The following is a 22011-nucleotide window of genomic DNA, read 5'->3' on the forward strand; positions in this document are numbered from 1 at the left end:
TTTCAACTTACAAACAAGTTGCATTCCAGGTGTTGCAACTTTGAAATAAATACCATTCCTATTGTTTCAGATTAAAAAAAATTGTTTGTATGAAACAGTAGTATAAAGGATGGTTATGTCTCACACATCAGCACTGAAGCTCAGCATGAATACCTGTCAGTGCCCCATTTGCAAGTGCAGATGTGTGGAACCTAGGGCATTTTGAAGTTGAAGGTCTCCTATATGTATTCAATGCTTACATATGAAATGTAGTAGTATTATTGTGATATATTTTCTTCTGTTTTTGGCAGGCAGAAATTAATTTTGTGTTTTATGATACATTTTTAAATATGAGTAGTATTGTATATTGTGATGAAGTGGTAGCTTATACATAATATCACAAAGGAAATCATAAATTTACAATGTAATTGTCATTATGGTAACTCTCTCTTCTCATCAGGCAATTTTAGAGTATTTATGTAATGAGAATATGCCAGTACCAGATTGAAACCAGAAAGAGGTATCAAGCAGTGAAATGACTAACAAGGAAGAGAGGGCACTCCTCATGGAGCTTAATGTAACAAACGTATAAAGACAAAATGGATTGTCACTCAAACTGATCTTTAACAACTCATTAATGACTGGTGATGTGCCAGATAACTGGAGGGTAGCAGATGTAATACACCACAAAAAATTCTAACATGAAAGAAAACTGAAAGTGTAATTTGTACATGTAGGAAAAGAGTATACTTTCCTGTCACTGTAGCATGTGCCCAATTTGAAATATTTATTTACATTCATACTTATATATTCTTCTGCCATTAGATGGGGAGTTGGAGGCATTGGAAAGATGGCAGGAATATTCTGAGGAGCTATTAAATGTTGATGAAGAAATGTAGGTAGTGATTTCATGCATTGGCCAGGGAGATATAACATCCTTTAGGAATAAGGAAGAGCTAGATGTGAGAGTAGTGGAAGTGTATGAGGCAGTGGCACTTGGCTTGGTTGGTAACACACTTGGCTCACACACCGAGCGTTCATGGTTCGGTTTCCGGCAGGGTAGAAACGTTGAGTTTGTTTCCTTACACCAGCTGCCCCTGTTCACTTAGCAGTAAGTAGGCACCTGGGTGTTAATTGACTGTTGTGGGTCGCATCCTGAGAGGTTGTAGTATACCTCAGATAGGGCTGGGACTTGGAAATGAGCTGAGGTAAAATAACAGGTCTTCGCCTGTAAAATAGATCTGTGTAAGAAAAAAACACTGGAATTGATGTGATCAGGACAAAAATGTTAAAAGCAGGTGGGGATATTGTTTTGGAGTGATTGGTACTTTTGTTCAGTAAATGTATGAAAGAGGGGAAGGTACCTAGGGATAGTGTAAAAATTATAGGGAAATGAGCCCATTGAGTATACCTGGTAAGTATATGGTAGAATTGAGGGTAAGATGGAGAGCAGGATTGCAGATAAACAAGGAGGCTTTAGGAAAGGTAGGGGATGTGTAGACCAATTGTTTACATTGAAGCATATGGGTGAACAGTATTTAGATAAAGGTAAAGATGTTTTCATTCCATTCATGGATTTAGAAAAGCCATATGATAGGGTGGATAGGAGAGCAATGTGGCAGATGCTGCAAGTGTATGGAGTAGGTTGCAGCTCAGGTTAGGGAGAGAGAGAGATTATTTTCCAGCAAAAGAAGGCCTTAGATAGGGATGCATGATGTCACCATGATTGTTTAACATATTTATAGATGGGGTTGCAAAAGAAGTGAATGCTAGGGTGTTGGGGAGAGGTGTGAGATTAAAATATGCAGGATCTAATACAAAATTGGAGTTGTCATAGTTGCTTTATTCTGATGACACTGCTTTTGGAAGATTCTGAAGAGAAGTTGCTAAGGTTGTTGGATGAATTTGGGAAATTAAAGGTGTAAATTAAAAGTGAACATAGGAAAGAGCAGGGTGATGAGGGTAGCAAACGATTTAGGTAATGAAAGATTGGATATCACGTTGGATGGAGGGAGTATGGAGGAAGTGAATGTGTTCAGATATTCTGGAGTGGATTTGTCAGCAGATGGGTCAATGAACATCGAAATGGTATACAATACCGACAGGTTGGTAGGTAAGACACATAGGCATCAGTTAGGCAACTTTATTCCGAAACGTTTCGCCTACACAGTAGGCTTCTTCAGTTGAATACAGAAAGTAGGCAGGAACAGTAGAGAAGACGATGTAATCAGTCCATCACCCTTGAAGTCGTAGAATTTGAGGTTGTCAGTCCCTCAGCCTGGAGAAGTTCAGTTCCATAGTCAAGAACTATCTGAAGATCAAGCGACAGTGCGGAGACTTAAATACTGTTGGAAGGAGAGGTGCATAGTAGTAGTAGTAGTGAGAATGTAGCCACTGAGAGGTCAGGTCCCTCTCAGATCCAACAATTCTCACTTGAAAAGGTTGTCCAAGGTGTTTTCTGTATCAAGATGCCATGTGTTGCAGTGTCTGACAAGATGAACATCGAAATGGTATACAATACCGACAGGTTGGTAGGTAAGACACATAGGCAACAGTTAGGCAACTTTATTCCGAAACGTTTCGCCTACACAGTAGGCTTCTTCAGTCGAATACAGAAAGTAGGCAGGAACAGTAGAGAAGACGATGTAATCAGTCCATCACCCTTGAAGTCGTAGAATTTGAGGTTGTCAGTCCCTCAGCCTGGAGAAGTTCAGTTCCATAGTCAGGAACTATCTGAAGATCAAGCGACAGTGCGGAGACTTAAATACTGTCGGAAGGAGAGGTGCAGAGTAGTAGTAGTAGTGAGAATGTAGCCTACTGTGTAGGCAAAACGTTTCGGAATAAAGTTGCCTAACTGTTGCCTATGTGTCTTACCTACCAACCTGTCGGTATTGTATACCATTTCGATGTTCATCTTGTCAGACACTGCAACACATGGCATCTTGATACAGAAAACACCTTGGACAACCTTTTCAAGTGAGAATTGTTGGATCTGAGAGGGACCTGACCTCTCAATGGCTACATTCTCACTACTACTACTACTCTGCACCTCTCCTTCCGACAGTATTTAAGTCTCCGCACTGTCGCTTGATCTTCAGATAGTTCCTGACTATGGAACTGAACTTCTCCAGGCTGAGGGACTGACAACCTCAAATTCTACGACTTCAAGGGTGATGGACTGATTACATCGTCTTCTCTACTGTTCCTGCCTACTTTCTGTATTCGACTGAAGAAGCTTACTGTGTAGGCGAAACGTTTTGGAATAAAGTTGCCTAACTGTTGCCTATGTGTCTTACCAGATGGGTCAATGAAAGACAAAGTAAACCATAGAGTTGATCAGGGGAAAAAAAGGTGAGTGGCACATTGGGGCATCTGAGGAGACAAAGAATGTTATTCATGGAGGCAAGAAGGGGAATGTATGAGAGTATAGTGATACCAACTCTTATATGGGTGTGAAGCATTGGTTGTGAGGAGGGGATGTTGAGGTGGTTAGGACATTTAGAGAGGATGGAGCAAAATAGGATGACTTGGAAGTCGTATGAATTTGTAGTGGAGGGTAGGTGAGGTAGGGGTAGCCCTAGGAAAGATTGGAGGTAGAGATTTTGTGTGTGAGCAGCTTGGACATCCAGCAGGCTTGTGAAGGAATTCAGGGAAGCCAGTTAGCCAGACTTACTTACAGTTTGGAGGGGCATCTGAATTGTAATATGAGCATACCTCTTGTAAGACAGGAAGAAGAGTGAATGATGGTGAAAGTGTTTCTTCTTTTGGGTTACCATACCTCAGTGAGAAACAATCGGTGTCTCAAAAAAAAAAAAATGTAGAAAATGATGCATTAACTTGGGTAGAAAAATGTACTATAAGTGTGCATTTAAAGTGTAATACAGTCTATGCAGGAATGTTTTTGGATTAAAATATTGCTTGGTACTTCATCAGTGGTACTATAACATCTGGTTAATTGTTTTCTTTTGAAGCTGTTTCTGTTACAGGTATAGCTGAATTAAGAATTATTTTAGGCCAGAAAATGTTGTAAGATCCTCATAATGATTTTAAAAATTCACATGAAAACAAAGAATAATTATATTTGAATAAGTACAGTATGCACGTGCTAGCATCATCATTATGACCGATACCATGGAGTGTTTGTTGTCTGTAATGTTTAATGTAGGTGGTCACTGTCATCATGCTATACTCCCTCACCATTTGATCTCCCTCTCCACCAGTTTCTCTCTTTATTCTCTACCCATTCACTTGCTTGCAGGTAGGCAGTCCAAGTGTAGAGTTACTATTATAATGTATCATAACACTCTTATGTGCTGAAATTCCATATATGGAATAAAATAATATTTTCACACTTAAGGCAGTTTTAAACATCATGCATCATCTCTTTCCCTTGGTGACACAGTTTCTCTCTTTGGTTTCAAATCAGTAACTCTCATGAAGACCAGGTGTAAAAATAGCATCTTGAGAAATATTGCCCTTATAGGTTGGAATTAATTGTAAATATGGGATAAAGTAATGTTTTTTTAATCAATTGTGGCTCCAGGTAGAACCAAAGCAAGCATGACATGCATGTCTTCCACCAGCAACTGATCAAAGTTTAACCCAGGAACAAATATGCTGATTTGTTTTAAACAAAGAGGGATTAATTTGGATGGAGAATACAACTGTTGATTTGCATTTCAGATAAAGATATTCAGCCCTATTTTGCCGCATCAGAATTTCATTCACCTTTCTTCTCTTAAAATCACTTTAATGTCATTAATACGTGTTAAAAAAAGTAAGAAAGCCTCACCAGAAGTCTAGGAAAATCATTTGTCATACTTTTTAAAAATTCGTATAGCTGGTTTAAATTCTGAAATGATATAGCCATGGCAAATGTTAATGCCCATACATTTCAAAAAGTTTAACTAATGACATTAGTATCAAATTTTTAAACAGTCTATGCTAGAAAAGTTTGAGGTTGGAGAATTGATTTAGCACGTTTTTAAAAATAGGACGGCTAATTTTTATTGTGAGTTGTGTGACTTGTTGTAAAAGATCACAGTATATGGTACTTAAATTCACTGTACTGTAGTAATTTTAATTCTGTATAAAACTTCCATAAAAAAAATCCTCATCAAAGTTTTATAGTTCTAGTAGTGAGAAGCTTAGAGGAAAACAGGTCATCATATTAACATGTTAACTGGGCTTGTTGACCCAAAACAGAGTTTTGTCCAGCTGCATATCATGGCTTCATGATGAATTTGAGTTTCAGCATTTGAAGGAGAGAGAGGGGTATCATCATTATCATCATCATCATCCTTTTCAGAGGCATCACTGCTGCTCTTATCCTTTACATCACTGCTTCTCATTTCATTCTGTAACCTTGATGTAAATAAAGAAGGAATGCATGTATACCATTCACAGCAATGCATGTGTACAATTTGATTCTGGGGCAGATCTAGACATTGGGCATGTTTTCTTGTACCTGTTGCACTTGTTTAGTTAGCAGTTAATAAATAGGTAACTAGTGTTAGCTGGCTGTTGTGGGTGTAATCCTGGGGAAAAAGGAGTAGTATACCTTAACCTCTTAACTGTGTTCAGTGTTCTAGTACGCAGATGATAACTGTGTATCCAATTACTACTAGTAAGCATAATTTCTTGTGCCTTCAGATATTCTACCTATCAATAGTTTTGACCTCAGCACAACTGTTTGGATCTCCTGCAATCCCTTCATGCCTTTGAAAACAATCTAAGACCAGACAGGCCCACATTGTGAATTATGGGTAACACTTCCTATGATAACTAAACAGTGGAACCAGGACCTGTTGTCTAACTACTCCAACTGAAAACAGTTATAATTTGACATCAGTGAACTGTAAAACAGAAATATCACTGGTGTATTTATGGCACTGTTGGCAACGAGTGATAATTTTTTTTTTAAATTCAATACACCATAAAATCATAAGTTTTTATCAGATTGCACTCATTTTAGTCTCGTTCAATTTATAAAAATGCACTCTTTCAATCTTTACGATTCGGTGGTGTTAAAAAAAATACCCAGAGGTGAATTTTCACATATTTTAGAATAAATACTAGGTAGTGTTTAAAGAGCAGGGCAAGAGCTGCATGCCACTCTTGGTGTAGCAAGAGCTACATGCCACTCTTGGTGTAGCAAGAGCTACATGCCACTCTTGATATAGCAAATGCTACATGCCACTCTTGGTATAGGAGGAGCTAAATTCCACTCTTGGTATAGGAGGAGCTACATGCCACTATTGGTATAGCAAGAGCTACATGGCACTTGGTATAGCAAGAGCTACAGGACACTTGGTGTAGCAAGAGCTACATGTCACTCTTAGTGTAGCAAGAGCTACATGACGCTTTTGGTATAGGAAGAGCTACATGCCACTTGGTGCAGCAAGAGCTACATGACATTCTTGGTGCAGCAAGAGCTACATGCCAATCTTGGTGTAGCAAGAACTACATGCCACTCTTGGTATAGCAAGAGTTACATGACACTCTTGGTGTAGCAAGAGCTACATGACACTCTTAGTGTAGCAAGAACTACATGACATTCTTGGTGTAGCAAGAGCTACATGACACTCTTGGTGTAGCAAGAGCTACATGACACTCTTGGTGTATCAAGAGCTACATGTCACTCTTGGTGTAGCAAGAGCTACATGACACTCTTGGTGTATCAAGAGCTACATGTCACTCTTGGTGTAGCAAGAGCTACATGACACTCTTGGTGTAGCAAGAGCTACATGACACTCTTGGTGTATCAAGAGCTACATGTCACTCTTGGTGTAGCAAGAGATACATGACACTCTTGGCATAGCAAGAGCTACATGACACTCTTAGTGTAGCAAGGACTACATGACATTCTTGGTGTAGCAAGAGCTACATGACACTCTTGGTGTAGCAAGAGCTGCATGTCACTCTTGGTGTAGCAAGAGCTACATGTCACTCTTGGTGTAGCAAGAGCTGCATGTCACTCTTGGTGTAGCAAGAGCTACATGTCACTCTTGGTGTAGCAAGAGCTACATGACACTTCTTACAACAAGAGCTACATGACACTCTTGGTATAGCAAGAGTTACATAACACTCTTGGCATAGCAAGAGCTACATGACACTCTTAGTGTAGCAAGGACTACATGACATTCGTGGTGTAGCAAGAGCTACATGACACTCTTGGTGTAGCAAGAACTGCATGTCACTCTTGGTGTAGCAAGAGCTGCATGTCACTCTTGGTGTAGCAAGAGCTACATGTCACTCTTGGTGTAGCAAGAGCTACATGACACTCTTCTTATAGCAAGAGATACATGACACTCTTGGTATAGCAAGAGTTACATGACACTCTTGGCATAGCAAGAGCTGCATGACACTCTTGGTGTAGCAAGAGCTACATGACACTCTTGGTGTAGCAAGAACTGCATGTCACTCTTGGTGTAGCAAGAACTACATGACATTCTTGGTGTAGTAAGAGCTACATGACACTCTTGGTGTAGCAAGAGCTGCATGTCACTCTTGGTGTAGCAAGAGCTACATTACACTCTTGGTGTAGCAGTCAGTGGAATGTTAATGTTGGTAAACAGAATCACATATTCATAATATGACTTTCTTCCCTAATGTCTCATTCTCTTTAAATGTGATTCTCACATATTAAATATTTGTAAAGAAGGGATTTACTGTAGAACAAGGGGACAGAAAGTTAAGAGGCAAATCTTGGATCTATCTTAATTACCACAAACTCAGCCAAGCAAATTTTGCTTGGTAAATATGCACCTTCATTCAGCAAAGAGTCATTCTGGGCTCTTTACACAACATATGTCAGGCTCATCTTAGAGTATGCAGCACCAGTATGGAACCTGCATTTGTAAAAGCATATTAAGAAATTGGGGAAAGTGCTGAAGTATGCAACAGGCTTCTTTATCAGCTAAGGGGCTTGAGCTACTAGGAGATGCTAATGAAACTGGTTCTAACAACAGAGGACAGAAGAATCAGGGGGAGGGACATGATAACAATAATATAATAATAATATCTTTATTTGTACTATATAGAAAGCTGGATTTTGGGCAAATTAGGTCACTTTTGTCCCAGGATGTGACCCACACTCATCAACTAACACCCAGGTACCCATTTTACTGATGGGTGAACAGCCGTACTGGGGATTTGAACCCCGGACCTCAGTGTGTGAGCTGAGTGCACTAGCGATCAAGCTACGTGATAATATACAAAATACTCAGGGAAATTGATAAGGTAGAGGGAGATAGGCTGTTTGAGAGGTAAACAAGAGCTCAGGGATACTGGTTGCAATTAGGACATAGATGAGCCACAGGAATTCTAGAAGTATTTTCAGTCTGAGAGGGGTTGGAAAGCGGAATGGTCTCGGTGAGAAATGGTGGCGGCAAGCTCCATACATAGTTTTAAGAACAGGTTCTATAGGTTCCACAAAGCTAAGAGGGAGTGCATCTGGAGAGTGGTAAGTTAAGAGACAGGGCCAGGAACTGAGAATTGATCCCCGGCAACCACAAATAGGTGAGTTCACCTAAAACTAAAAAATCTACTTACCAATCTTGAAAACCTTTTCTCTCAAATTGTGCATCATGGCTTGTGTTTTAAAATGAACAGGATTGCTGAGGTTTATTAATTATCGTACTTTTATTCAAACAATGTTTCACTTAGTGATATGCATGTAATAAGATAATGAATAAAAAAGTCTTATTAACAGACAATAATGAGCTTATTATGCTTTTGTGCAGGATCTCCGGAAACAAAGAGAGGAGGAGAATCGTCAAAGACTTTATGAACAACTTAGAAAAGCTCAGGTTAGTAAACATTAAATTAAATAGACTGGAAGTTATGCCATTAGCTACATTAGAGGTAATAATAAATATACATAAAATGTAAAGAACAAAGGGATGTTATTGATCATGATGGGAGTAAGTTATATTTTAGACTTGGTGAAATATGAAGGTAAGGTTAAGGTATTGCAGTCATTTGTTGAATAGGGTCAGATATGGACATTTATTTGCTGTATGTGCATGAAAGAAATTGGAAACCCTATTTATCTGTGGCTTACTCATGCATGGAATTTCTATTTAGTGTTTGCAGTGTGGTTATGTACAGTATCCTTATTTCTGGCATACTTGAGGTTTTGCAGGCTTTTGACACTCCATCAGCAAGAGACAGCCTGTTTGCACGAGTTATCACCCCACCTCCTAATTACCTTACTACCATTACAGTACCAGAGAAATTAACTTTATTTTATAATATAGTAAGCTCAAGAAATTATTAAGAGGCAGTTGGGTCCCTTGTTATCATCTCGAATCACTTGTAGTTTATTTGTTATCATCTCAATAAAAAATATTTTTAAGAGGTTAAAGATAATCCTAGTGAAAGATGGAACACAAAAGAGTGAGAGAGGGAGACAGATGGGAAGGCAAGAGAGAGAGGGAGATAGACGGTGAAAGGCAGACATAGATATAACTAACAAATAGCATCCAGTTTTCATAAATATGGCTTCCTGGAAGAATTCATTTCTTTCATTTAGTGCATTTTCCACATGAAATTTTTGCCTAAATTTAGGTTATGCTATTTAAATAATAATAATGGAATATGCATAGATTAATTTGTATTTGTAAATGACTGCAGTCTGAATGGTAACCATAATATGTAAACACATAAACCAACTTGTCAAGCATTCACTACCTTGAACACATACTCTGTAATTTATTTAACACAGCAAATTTCTGGTAGAAATAGTTATTGCATCTAGCAAAATTGCACACAGTTGGAGAGAGACCTTCATTACTATTCAGTAAGAGTTCATTGAGTTCTCTAGATACAAATAATACCAGTGTACAATTAATTTCTATTCTGTACAATCCCTTTATTTTGCAACTGTGTATCTCACAGTCCCATTAAGTCAACCCAGCCCCCTTCCAGTATTAATCAGTTCAAAAATCTCCTGTGCTTTGCTCAGGCATAATTAAATCTCTCCATGTGAAAATTTGGCACCATACTGGCTATATAGAGATTTGTAAGACTATTTCATTGTATTCCATGTTTACATTCAGTTAAAGTTACACATTCTGCATTCTGGTGACTAATAAAGAACAGAGTACAGAGCACAAGTTTATGAAAAATAGAAAGATGTATTTAGTGATTTGTTGTAAGAGCTAGCAAGTTTAGTCATACACTGTAAATATGCATTATTTAATTCCATATTTACATGGATCTCCAATATATAAGGGTGATATGTCTGTTCAGGATTGTAAATCTACACTAGGGCTGCATGCTAGTGATTAATAAGGAACAAAATAAAGAGTGAGGGTAAAGGCCTGTGGCTTAGTAAGGGGTGAAAGAAACCACGAAGATGTTGCTCCATGTTGGAGGGAGGACTGCTGATGATGATGCCATGGTGTCTGTATACAGGATTGTTAAAAATAAAAATTTCCTGTTCAGTTTTACAGTGAATATGCATTCCCTTGAATTTTTTCCAGCCCACAGATTCTTCAACACCAATATAAAGCACCAGTATAAAAACAGTTGTAAGAGGAAATGTGTGAATTGTAAGCATAACCTAGCATCAGTCACTCTCTGTTCAGTACATTATGCTGTAAGCATATGCTCCCATTCCTTTTTGAGATAACTGGATTGTTAAAAAGCCACTGCTAATTACACCAGAGAGTGTGGGAATGAGTAAGAGAGAAAGAGTAAATAAGAAAAGAAAAGTTCATGTGGAATAGACCAGTACAGGTACACCCTTAGTGAATATTGAAGATTCAGAATTTGCAGTCCAGCAACTAGGGATTCAATATTCATCCCAGCTTCATCAACTTCATCCTCACAAGATAATGTTTAAATGAGTCTTTTGAAAGAAAGAAAGAATTTTTTTCATTGGATGCAAAATGAGGATTGTACTTATGTATAGTGGTGTCAACACTTTTGTATGGGTGTGAGGCATGGTTTTTGACTGTTGTATTGAGGAGGCAGCTTGAGGCAATGGAGAGGGCCTGTTTAAGATCATTATATGGAGTGACTCTTATGCAGAGAATAAGAGTGAAGAAATTTAAAGATGGTGTTAGGGCACAAAAGTTACAATTCAGAGAATGGAGGAAAGTTTGTTGAGATGATTTGGTCAATTATAGGCTGTCAAACAGAATATCTTCTTCTTTCAACATACCAGCTGTATCCCATTGAAGCAGAGTGGCCCAAAAAGAAAAAATGAAAGTTTTTCATCTTAACTTTAGTAATATATACAGGAGAAGGGGTTACTAGCCTCTTGCTCCTGGCATTTTAGTCGCCTCTTGCAACACACGGCTTATGTAGGAAGAATTCTGTTCCATATTCCCATGGAGAAAACAGAATATATAAATATAATATGGATTAAAGGAGGTATAGTGGCTATCCCAGGAAGGTTGTAAAGGAGGTTTTCAGTAGTAGGGGGTTTATGTATCCAGCAGGTTATTTAGGAGTGAGTTTAGTAACATCTACAAGGGGATTTAAGGAATCTGGTAAGTATGACTTTGAGTTCTGGAGGTGAGAGGTACAGTACCTGCATTCTGAAGGTGGGGTAGGAATATGTCTGTTTGGTTAGTTATTTGAATTAGGATGTTTGTGCATTTCTCGATGTAATCTATTGGTCTCTGTGCCTTGGCAGAAAATGGCTGTTTTAAAAAATACTTATTATAAAGTATTTATATATTGTACATATTATGCATAATGCATAAAGAAGTGGATAACTACTACAGTGAATGGTAAGTACTGTACCTATTTTTCATATTTTTAATATTTTGTGTACATACCATACACCACACACTTCATTGTATTGAGGCCTCTGGCTAAGTTTGAAATCTACATTAATTTCAAAACTCTTGGCCCTGATGAAACTGAACTGTTAAGGTTGTACTGCGCTGTTTGTTGAATAAATGAAAAGTAAATTTTAAAATCAAATGTACTGAAGGAGATTGAAGACAGAGTTAATTGACAGTTGTAGAGTTTGCTTTTGAAGCAGATGACTTTATAGCTAACTACTGTGCATACTTTTAATTCTACCACTTGCCATGATATATGGCAGTTTTTTCATGGTGATAATGGGGGTTGTGGTGATAGTGATGGGGGACAAAAGTGGTGTGGTGTAGTGGCACCAGCAACACAATATTTTATGTGATACCTACTCCCAAATGAACATCGTCCTTCTAACTTTCTACCTCATATACATTACATATATGCTTAACCCTTTGACTGTTTCGGTCGTATATATACATCTTACGAACCAATGTGTTTCACGTATATATACTCAAAAATTCCAGCAGCTTCAAATCAAGCAGAAGAAAGCTGGTAGGCCCACAGGTGAGAGAATGGGTCTGTGTGGTCAGTGTGCACCATATAAAAAAAACCTGCAGGACGCAGTGCATAATGAGAAAAAACCTCTGACCGTGTTTTTGGATTAAAACGCCAAATTTGTGGTGTATTTTCGTATAGTATTTATGGTTGTATTCTCATTTTCTTGGTCTCATTTGATAGAATGGAAAACCTATTATAGAAATAGAGGTGATTTTGATTGGTTTTACTATGAAAAGAACCTTGAAATGGAGCTCAAATTAGGGGAAATGTTTGATTTTTGCCGATGTTCAAAAGTAAACAAATGATGTCATTGTCCAATAAATGTCCAACTAGCCATTCTGATATGCAGTCATGAATGGGTTGACATTATTTATACAATTATTACAGTATTGCAATAGTCTGCATAGCAGGAAATCTATTTTTTGGTTGAATAAAAATTCAAAATAGAAAGCAAGAGTAATATCAGAGGGGCCTGGAAATGTGACTGATTAACAAAGAAAATGTTATTTAAGAGCCAGGAATGTCTGCATTGTTCATTTTTTTTTTTTTTTTTTTTTTTTTTTTTTTTTTTTTTTTTTTTTTAAATTCCGACACCAGGAGACACCTCAGGATTTGGGGTTGCGAAAGTCAAAGGGTTAAACAGGACTGATTATGTGTAAAATACAACAGTGTAGAGTAAAAACCTTAATTTAATGGATTTTATATTAAAAGGAGAAGATCCAGTGTCCAGTCACAGTCTAAAAGCAACAAAGCTCATTCATTGTCTGTTATGGTTGCTATTAGAAAGGGGGGTGAGGGAATTGGATTATGATTGATACCTTGAAAATAAGTGGATTTAATGTGCTGGAATTATGTGCTTAGTGTAAATGTGAAAGAGAATGTTACCAAGAATTTTCAGAAAGTATGTTTTTTTTCCTTATACAGTGGACCCCCGCTTAACGATCACCTCCCAATGCAACCAATTATGTAAGTGTATTTATATAAGTGCGTTTGTACGTGTATGTGTGGAGGTCTGAAATGGACTAATCTACTTCACAATATTCCTTATGGGAACAAATTCGATCAGTACTGGCACCTGAACATACTTCTGGAATGAAAAAATATCGTTAATCGGGGGTCCACTGTACAAGGGGAAGGTGAATATAAGAGTGTGTAAGAGTTATAACAACAGATTTATTAGTTCTCTATATAAGGTAACGTGAATCATAGAGTCGTTATAGTGTAATTGGAAAGACAAGTATGATTGTAGAAGAAGAAAGTGGATTTAGAAAGGAGAGAGGGTGTGAGTGAATCATGCATTTATATTGAGTCATGGTGAGCAATATGTAGATGAGGGACTGGAACCTTTTGTTACATTCACTGATTTACAAAAGGCACAGGACAGGGTGGCTCAGGGAGCATTGTGGCAAAGGTTGTAAATATTGCACATAACATCTTTTACAATTTAATAATAAGGAAACACATACAGACCTAAATATGTTGGCTGTGAATTTCCATATCATGTAAAGTTTTTTGAATTTCTTCATTTACTAAAATATGTAATGTCAATGTTGTACTGCTTTTTAAAAATATGAATACCATCAATAACTTCCTGATTAAGAACTTCCAGAGAATGGTAATGGTTATGTCTGGTAAATCCCATGCATCTCCACATCCATATACTTTTGAAGATACTTTTATCATAATCTTTGCATAGACTCTTTATGCTTAACTTTCAGTCTTCTTCAGCAACTGTTAATACACTGTACAGCTACTTTCTACCATTCTTACAAGGTTGAGAAACAAATAATTTCTCCTAACTTCAGATCTTTGCCTGGTTAGTCTGCCTAAAAGATGGATTACACCCAAGTGCATACATTTTGGAAATCCTCATTGGAAGTGTTATAGTCCTTGGGTCTTGGTGACACCATGGACCGTGGACCTTGGAATGACCAGGGTTCAGGGACCAAACTGTTTTTAATAAAGATGTCCTAAGTGTATGCACTTGTGCTCTTTCATCCATATTGTTGATATCATTATATCTTCAACTTTTATAGGATGCACCATGCCATTCCATATACATTCCATATCTTTTGAACCTTGTTCATGAGTGCTGATAATCACAATTTGGGCATTTGTAAGTCGGGGACCTTTTGCATAGTCAAGCTAAAAGTTCATAAGAGGATGAATTGGTATCACTTATGCTTTCATAATACAGTGGACCCCCGGTTAACGATATTTTTTCACTCCAGAAGTATGTTCAGGTGCCAGTACTGACCGAATTTGTTCCCATAAGGAATATTGTGAAGTAGATTAGTCCATTTCAGACCCCCAAACATACACGTACAAACGCACTTACATAAATACACTTACATAATTGGTCGCATTCAGAGGTGATCGTTATGCGGGGGGTCCACTGTATATTGTTACGTACTTGTTTTCTTGCAAAACTCTTAATCAGGAAAAAACAGCACTTTGATGTCTTTTGAACCAGCACTCTTAATTAAAGATTGCCCTAGACAAGTTCATTCCTGAGAAACTGGCACCCAAATAAATTTATCTAACACATTGCATCTCAGCATACTAACTGACAGAGAAGTGTAACATTAACCTTGTCAAAATTAGTAGTTGATCAGTACCTGAGAAACTGGCATATTAGATGAGATGCTGATAAATAAGCTAACTTTGTTTCCCAAGAGTGCCAGTTTTTATTGCTTACTTTTATCTTTATTACTAAAGAGTAGAAAACTACCATGTATACGCGCAAACAGTTGGAACTGAAGTATTATATATGCTTTTAGCTCTGTTTACCTTAATTTAGTTTGGCAGAGGTCATGACTTGAGCCCTTCTTACTTCCAGATTTGTGAAATATTTTTATATGGTCTCCTGGTGATAGCTTGCTTATCTTACTTGTTTCCATCTACTCTTTACACTTCTTGTATTAGTAATGAAATAATGTATGCTTTCAGGAAAGAGAACAAGAAAAGCAGAAGCAAAAATTGCTGAAAGAGCAGGTAAGTCGTCTGAATTTTTTTTTCTCACTGAATATGTAGGATAATGTAGTATACATATAACACACTGAAGTTATTGGTCAAGTCACTGTGTGTATTTAGTGAAATTGTTAAAATTGTATGAGTGAGTGTGTACATGTGCATATGTATGTATGGGGATGGAGTAGCTTGAGATCTCTTCAAAACAGTCAGTTTTACTTATCTTTATTACAGAAAAATGTGCCTTGTTGAAATATTATTGTTTGTCTTGTTACATTTATCATTAATGTGACTAATGACATTACAGTAGTACTTTTCAAATAGGGAAGATTGTTTGCAATATTTCTAAATCTGGTAAGATTGTGCTAAGCAAGATGCTCATATTATAATACCATATGCAATAATGTCATTAGATTTCATATCATTCACTTTAATTACATGGAATCTTGCACAAACTTACCTGTTTGTTGAGCCTGTGGTAAGTATATTACCTCACTAGAGACTTCAGTATATTACCTCACTTGAGACTTCTTTGGTTGATTCATATTTCTACTGCCTGAATATTAGCTGGAAGCACTTCCTGCTTAAATCCCTTTAGTCTCATTCTCTACAAAGCTTCTTAGTTGTGTTCAACCTGACGGAAATAGAAATTTTTGAAAATATATTTCACTTTTAGAAGTTTTGCTGTTTGTAGATGTTTAAAAATAGTATAATAATAGCCCAGCTTTTATTTGATAAATTACTGGCAGTAAGTGTTTCCTTTATGTGATATCTCAGTCGGTGTTTGAGTACCAAGTCTTAACCTTTTATAGTTTAACTTTTATTTAATAATATTTTGGTTTAGAGATGCTCAAGCAGTGACCTGTGATAGAGGGCCAGGCATTTTATATTTTTACCTTCAATACCTGTGCACATTTGAGCCATTAGGATGTATTTGTAAATGAACTCAGTTAGGGTGAGAGTCATTGGCAAAGATTCCCTACTGAGAGCAGAAATTTAATCTCACATGGCTAGCTCTTGGCATTATCATTATTTGACTTGAGGTAGTGTTTGGCAAAAGTCACATACCCTGATTGATCACTTTACAAAGTTACAATCCTTGATCTCAAATCTGTAGATTGAATGCTGTAGGTTTGGCACTTGGTAGAGTAACACAAGAAGCTGTAGACAAATTAAGACGGTAGATATTTTTTGAGTGTTTCACAAATTTCCATATTGACAGGAGCAGCCATCCACAGCTGTCTTAGCCACTCTACAGACTCTCAGAGCAATGAAAACCTTGTCAATGTATGTTATTAACTGATCAGTCAGTGTGATTAAAACTTTGATGAGTCTTTACTTGAGAGAGTTGGTGGAAGATATTAACGACTATGCTTATCTAAATGATTCTTCTTTTTTTTTTTTGATGTTTTTAATATAATGAGTTATGGCATAAATTGAGTAAAGCTTGTTATTCTACCTTTTATTTTTTTACATAAAATATGCCTGCTAATCTGACATTTTTCTTGTGACTTCCAAGACATTAATTTAATTGTACAGCTTTACATGCATACAAACATGCATACATACAAACATGCACACATACAAACATGCATATATACAAATATGCATACATGCAAATATGCATATATGCATACATATAAACATAAATACATACATGCAAACATACATAGTAACCTATATATGTACATGCTAACATATATACATGCAGACATACATGCAAATGTATATACACTCATGCATAAAAACAAACATAGGTAAAATCAAATAATAGTTAAAACATACATACATAAAAATACACATGCATAAAAACAAATATACATAAAAACATATATAAAAAGAAACACACATAAAAACATACATAAAACATATAAACAAACATACAAATGTACATACAAACATACAAATGTACATACAAACATACAAATGTACATACAAACATACAAATGTACATACAAACATACAAACAAACTTACATACAAACATACATAAAAACATACATAAAAACATACATACAAACATACATACAAACATACATACATGCATACAAACACATGCACACAAACACATGCACACACACATGCACACAAACACACACACACACACATGCACACAAACACACACACACACACACACACATGCACACAAACACACACACACATACACATGCACACAAACACACACACATGCACACACACACACACACACACACACACACACACACACACACACACACACACACACACACACACACACACACACACACAACCACACACACACACACACACACACACACACACACACACACACACACACACACACACACACACACACACACACACACACACACACACACACACACACACACACACATGCACACAAACACACACACACACACATGCACACACACACACACACATGCACACACACACACACGCACACACACACACACACACACACACACACACACACACACACACACACACACACACACACACACACACACACACACACACACACACACACACACACACATTTTAGTTTGTGACATCCTTTAGTGTATTGCTGTTACCTCATTCCTCCACCGACGCTCTCAACAAAGTAGTTTTTAACGATTGATTGGCATGCCCCCACATTATGTGTATTCACCTGCCATCATGTCCCTAAAACCATTTGTGAAACCACTTTCTTCAGAAGCAAAATGGGAAGAAATGTGTGTTTTGTGTGGTGCCGGAGAGAGCATGATGGTGGGTGGCGTCACGTAGTAACTCTCTGACACTCTGACATTATTGTTGTTCCACAGTTGTATCTACAGGAGCTCAACAAACAACGTGAAATGCTCTACACTCTTGAGCTGGTATGTCCTTCCACCCTCATGAGGCACTCAATCAAGTCACAGTGTTTTTTTCAAAGTGTTTGGCTTGTTTTAAGTTAATTTATTTTTGATTGAAGTTGGCAGTGTGAAGCATTTGGGATGGAAGTTAAAGTAATTACAGTGTAATGAATCTTTTGTCAGTATTAGTTGTATAATTTTCACAGTGATACAGATATCAAAGTGATATAAGAGACATTTCTTTCACAACTTCAGATTATCCAAGATCTGATCAGTTGGCTGTCTTTGTAATGGGTATGTTTAATTTTTATTTAGTAAATTTTCAAAAACTCATTAAACAAGTATATTTTTACTGTGCAGTAATTTTTTTTATACTCCAGTATATGAACACCAAATCTTAAGATTTGGTGCACCCAACCATCATATTATGTAGTCAGTTTATGTGATTAAAGGGGTACCTAATTGTAGGTATTGTTTTATTAATTTTCATTCATATTGAGTCCTTGAAAGCATTTCAGTCTTAAACTAGGTGTCTTATTAGTTGTTCATTAGCTGCTGGTTTATATTTCTTAAAATTAGTCTAGGTATCAGAATCGTAATAATCATTAGTATTCCTCTTGGACCTGGCACGTTCCTTTATTTCCTGTTTTTATGACTTGCATTTTACATTGGGACTCTATGCCCTTATGTTTCAAGAGTGGTAATTTGTTGGGGTGTGTCAGAGTTTTGGTATCGGTGGCAATCAGTAAATTTTGATGGTACTGGTATTCACATAAAACTGAGTATCAGTGGATATTGCCTAATTTTGAAGGTACTATATCAGCTTAAAATTAAGTATGTGTGTGTATATCAACTAATTTTGGCAGTATCCATCAAAAAGTGAATTTTGGCATCAGTATCAGGAAATATTTTGGTATCATCCCATCAGTGGTCATTTATTGGAAGGATCTGCTTCTCAGGCTCTGGGTGTTTTGCCACTGGTCTTCAGACCAGACTTGAAGTCCATTATTGAGGGTTTACTTCTTGGCTCTCCAGTGATGGATGGTTCCTGCCTACCTTCTGGGTTCCACTCTCACAATCTTCAAGCCTGCTGCCTCTGATGTTGGTCAGCAAATGACTGCTCTTGTAGTGCTGTGTCATATCATGAGCTTCAGTTTTAAGTGCTTAGACCTTTTTGCACTTGCTGTAGAAGTCATATGTATGAGCTCCCTTCTGCTGTCCTGGCTGTTCACCAATCATGCTACCTTACTGGATGGGACTTTTGGCTTTTGACCCTGACAGTGCTTCATTGCCATAACTTAGGGTGTATTTTGCCATCCTACTTCCAATGACAGTTTTCCTTTCCTTCTCTCAATTTCACAGATCATCTATGTTGTTTTCATTTTCTAGCAGTCCTTCTGTCACATAGTATTCAAGTGCCTTTTGCTGTTGATTAGTTTGCCACTGGGCTGCCTTGGCTTTTTCAAAGTCATGAACAATCATGGATTGCTACTCCCCAGTACTGGCTGTCATTCTTTTCTTTTGCCCTCCCGGCTTGATGGATTTGCTAGCTGGCAAAGTCTCTTGCTATCCCCCTCCTTTGCCTAAGTTTACAGGCACTGGCTGTTTTCATTTCCATCATGCCTGTCTGAGTGGGTTTTAGAGCCTTTGGATGCATTGATTCACTTCTCACAAAGTCATGATGTCACCAATCTGGGTCTGTCATTTGTCAAGATGGGTCTGTTCACTGTTCTATTTTCAGACCCTGGGATAGTGCTTAAACTTCCTGTGACTACCACCAATGACAGGTTGCTTCTCTGAGCCCCCCCTTCCTCGTTTTAATAGTTATGAGTGTGTCACTTTATTTCACATACCTTGTTAAATTAATCACTTCTCTATCTGGCATGAGTTTCATATACATTAATTTACTGATGGTATTGGAAAAAGTGCTGGGAGTCTTTGATTGGGGTCACTGCTCTCTTCAGGAAATCTGGGCTTATTGTGGTTGTGTCTCTAATTACAGACAGCCAAGACTTTTTTCATAATCATGGTTCATCAGCCTTAGTGCCCCACACCTGGTACATCTCTCAAAGTGTCGGCTCTCTGGATGGCCAGGAATATCTTTTTATGACTTAATTGATTTCTTTATGCTGTTTCTGATGACCTCCTGTTGTGATTACTCCTTGTGTGCCTGCATATTTTCACTTGCTCTGGGGTCTTTGTGCATTTGCAGTGACAGGGTCTTTAGCCTCACACAGTGCTTTCTGTTGGCTTATTGTGTCTTTTGTGTTGGCCTTGTCTTCGACTGAGTACTATTTCCTTTGATTCCTGAATCTAATTTATATCCTTTTGAATTTTGTCCCATTAGACAACTGTTTGAATACATAATGGGTTTTGGTAGTATAATTTTAGATTGGGTCACCCATGATTCTGCTAAAGAATAATAATTTTTGAAGTATAATAAGCATAATTCTGTGAAAGGGGGCCATCAGAGCCGAAGTTTCCTCTTCCTTGCCCAGCTATCTTGCCTACAGTTACCAATTGGAGAGTGGCACCTGTGCAAGCAACCAGCTGATGCTTGTGCACCTCCCACACTGGTATTGTTAAGAGTTGTGAGGAATTAAAGTATAATTAAAGCTTAACTAAACTCCCAGGGTTATTAAAGGTGAGAAATAGGTAGGTATAGATGTGATATACAGTATTGTAAAATAGGTCCCCAGGATCAACAGGAAGTAGTTTATTCAAAATGAATTGCTAAAGATTGGTTAAGAACACATATTTGAAGGTCACAGAAAAAAAAGAAAATAATTGGAATTATTAAAGAAAATCTCTTAATGCTCATACTATGCTATCACAGATTCAAACAAGCCAAAAATAAACATATTTTACTGTACTGCAGTGCATTATACAGTACTTGGAACATGAGAGGAAGAGAGAAAATACTGAGCAGAAGTAGTATAAAATGAAAGGTATAACTAAACTTATTATTTCCTGAAAGGCAAGCTGAATGTGAAAAAAAAAATAAAGAATTAACCTTAATAATACAATTGAATTAGAGCAAGAAATAAGTTAGACATTAAATATGAAATTCCATAGTGTGTTTATAAAGGAAAAGCTTTCAATTCACTGGTCTTTTAAATCCTAACACCAGATTAGATAGAACCCAGTGAATTAAAAAGGGAAGTAAACAAGCATGTATTGGCAACTCATTCTCACTTTACATTGTTTTTATACACAATTCCTACCATCATTTTCTAAGCATTCCTTGCATACATAAAGTAAAAAAAAAATTATTTTTGGAGACCTAGGTAATGTTAAAATTAGTTATTTGATATATATTAGATAAAAAATGACTAGGACCTGGGTTTTGGAGGCTAGTAGAAAGGAATTTAGCAATCCATTCTGAATAATTTTCATGATTTTACTAAAAGAAAATTAATTTGAAGACAAATGGAAAAATGTCATTCATATCTCTAATATTTGAAAAAGGTAGTGGGGATTCACTTCAAATTATAAGCATCTTAATTAAGAACATCCTAGGTAGTAGGTTGGTAGACAGCAACTGCCCAGGGAGGTACTACTGTCCTGCCAAGTGAGTGTAAAATGAAAGCCTGTAATTGTTTTACATGATGGTAGGATTGCTGGTGTCCTTTTTTCTGTTTCATAAACATGCAAGATTTCAGGTACGTCTTGCTACTTCTACTTACACTTAGGTCACACTACACATACAAGCATATATATACACACACCCCTCTGGGTTTTCTGCTATTTTCTTTCTAGTTCTTATTCTTGTTTATTTCCTCTTTATCTCCATGGGGAAGTGGAACAGAATTCTTCCTCCGTAAGCCATGCATGTTGTAAGAGGTGACTAAAATGCTGGGAGCAAGGGGCTAGTAGCCCCTTCTCCTGTATATATT

General features: G+C 37.2%; 1 protein-coding gene across 35 annotated transcripts in view; it reads left to right on the forward strand.

Moving 5' to 3' along the window:
- The window catches only part of LOC128686856 (bromodomain adjacent to zinc finger domain protein 2B), a 709144-nt gene that overhangs the window by 585827 nt on the left and 101306 nt on the right, over positions 1-22011 (forward strand). For 33 of the 35 annotated variants that reach the window (XM_070082464.1, XM_070082491.1, XM_070082470.1 and 30 more), the window contains 3 exons: positions 8724-8789; positions 15262-15306; positions 18086-18139. In XM_070082464.1, the coding sequence (XP_069938565.1) occupies positions 8724-8789; positions 15262-15306; positions 18086-18139 (165 nt within the window). The remainder of the gene's footprint in view (positions 1-8723; positions 8790-15261; positions 15307-18085; positions 18140-22011) is intronic. The other 2 variants (XM_070082486.1, XM_070082496.1) reach the window with 1 other exon arrangement.

This window comes from Cherax quadricarinatus, chromosome 7 (assembly GCF_038502225.1).
Source record: "Cherax quadricarinatus isolate ZL_2023a chromosome 7, ASM3850222v1, whole genome shotgun sequence".
Taxonomy (NCBI): Eukaryota; Metazoa; Arthropoda; class Malacostraca; order Decapoda; family Parastacidae; genus Cherax; species Cherax quadricarinatus.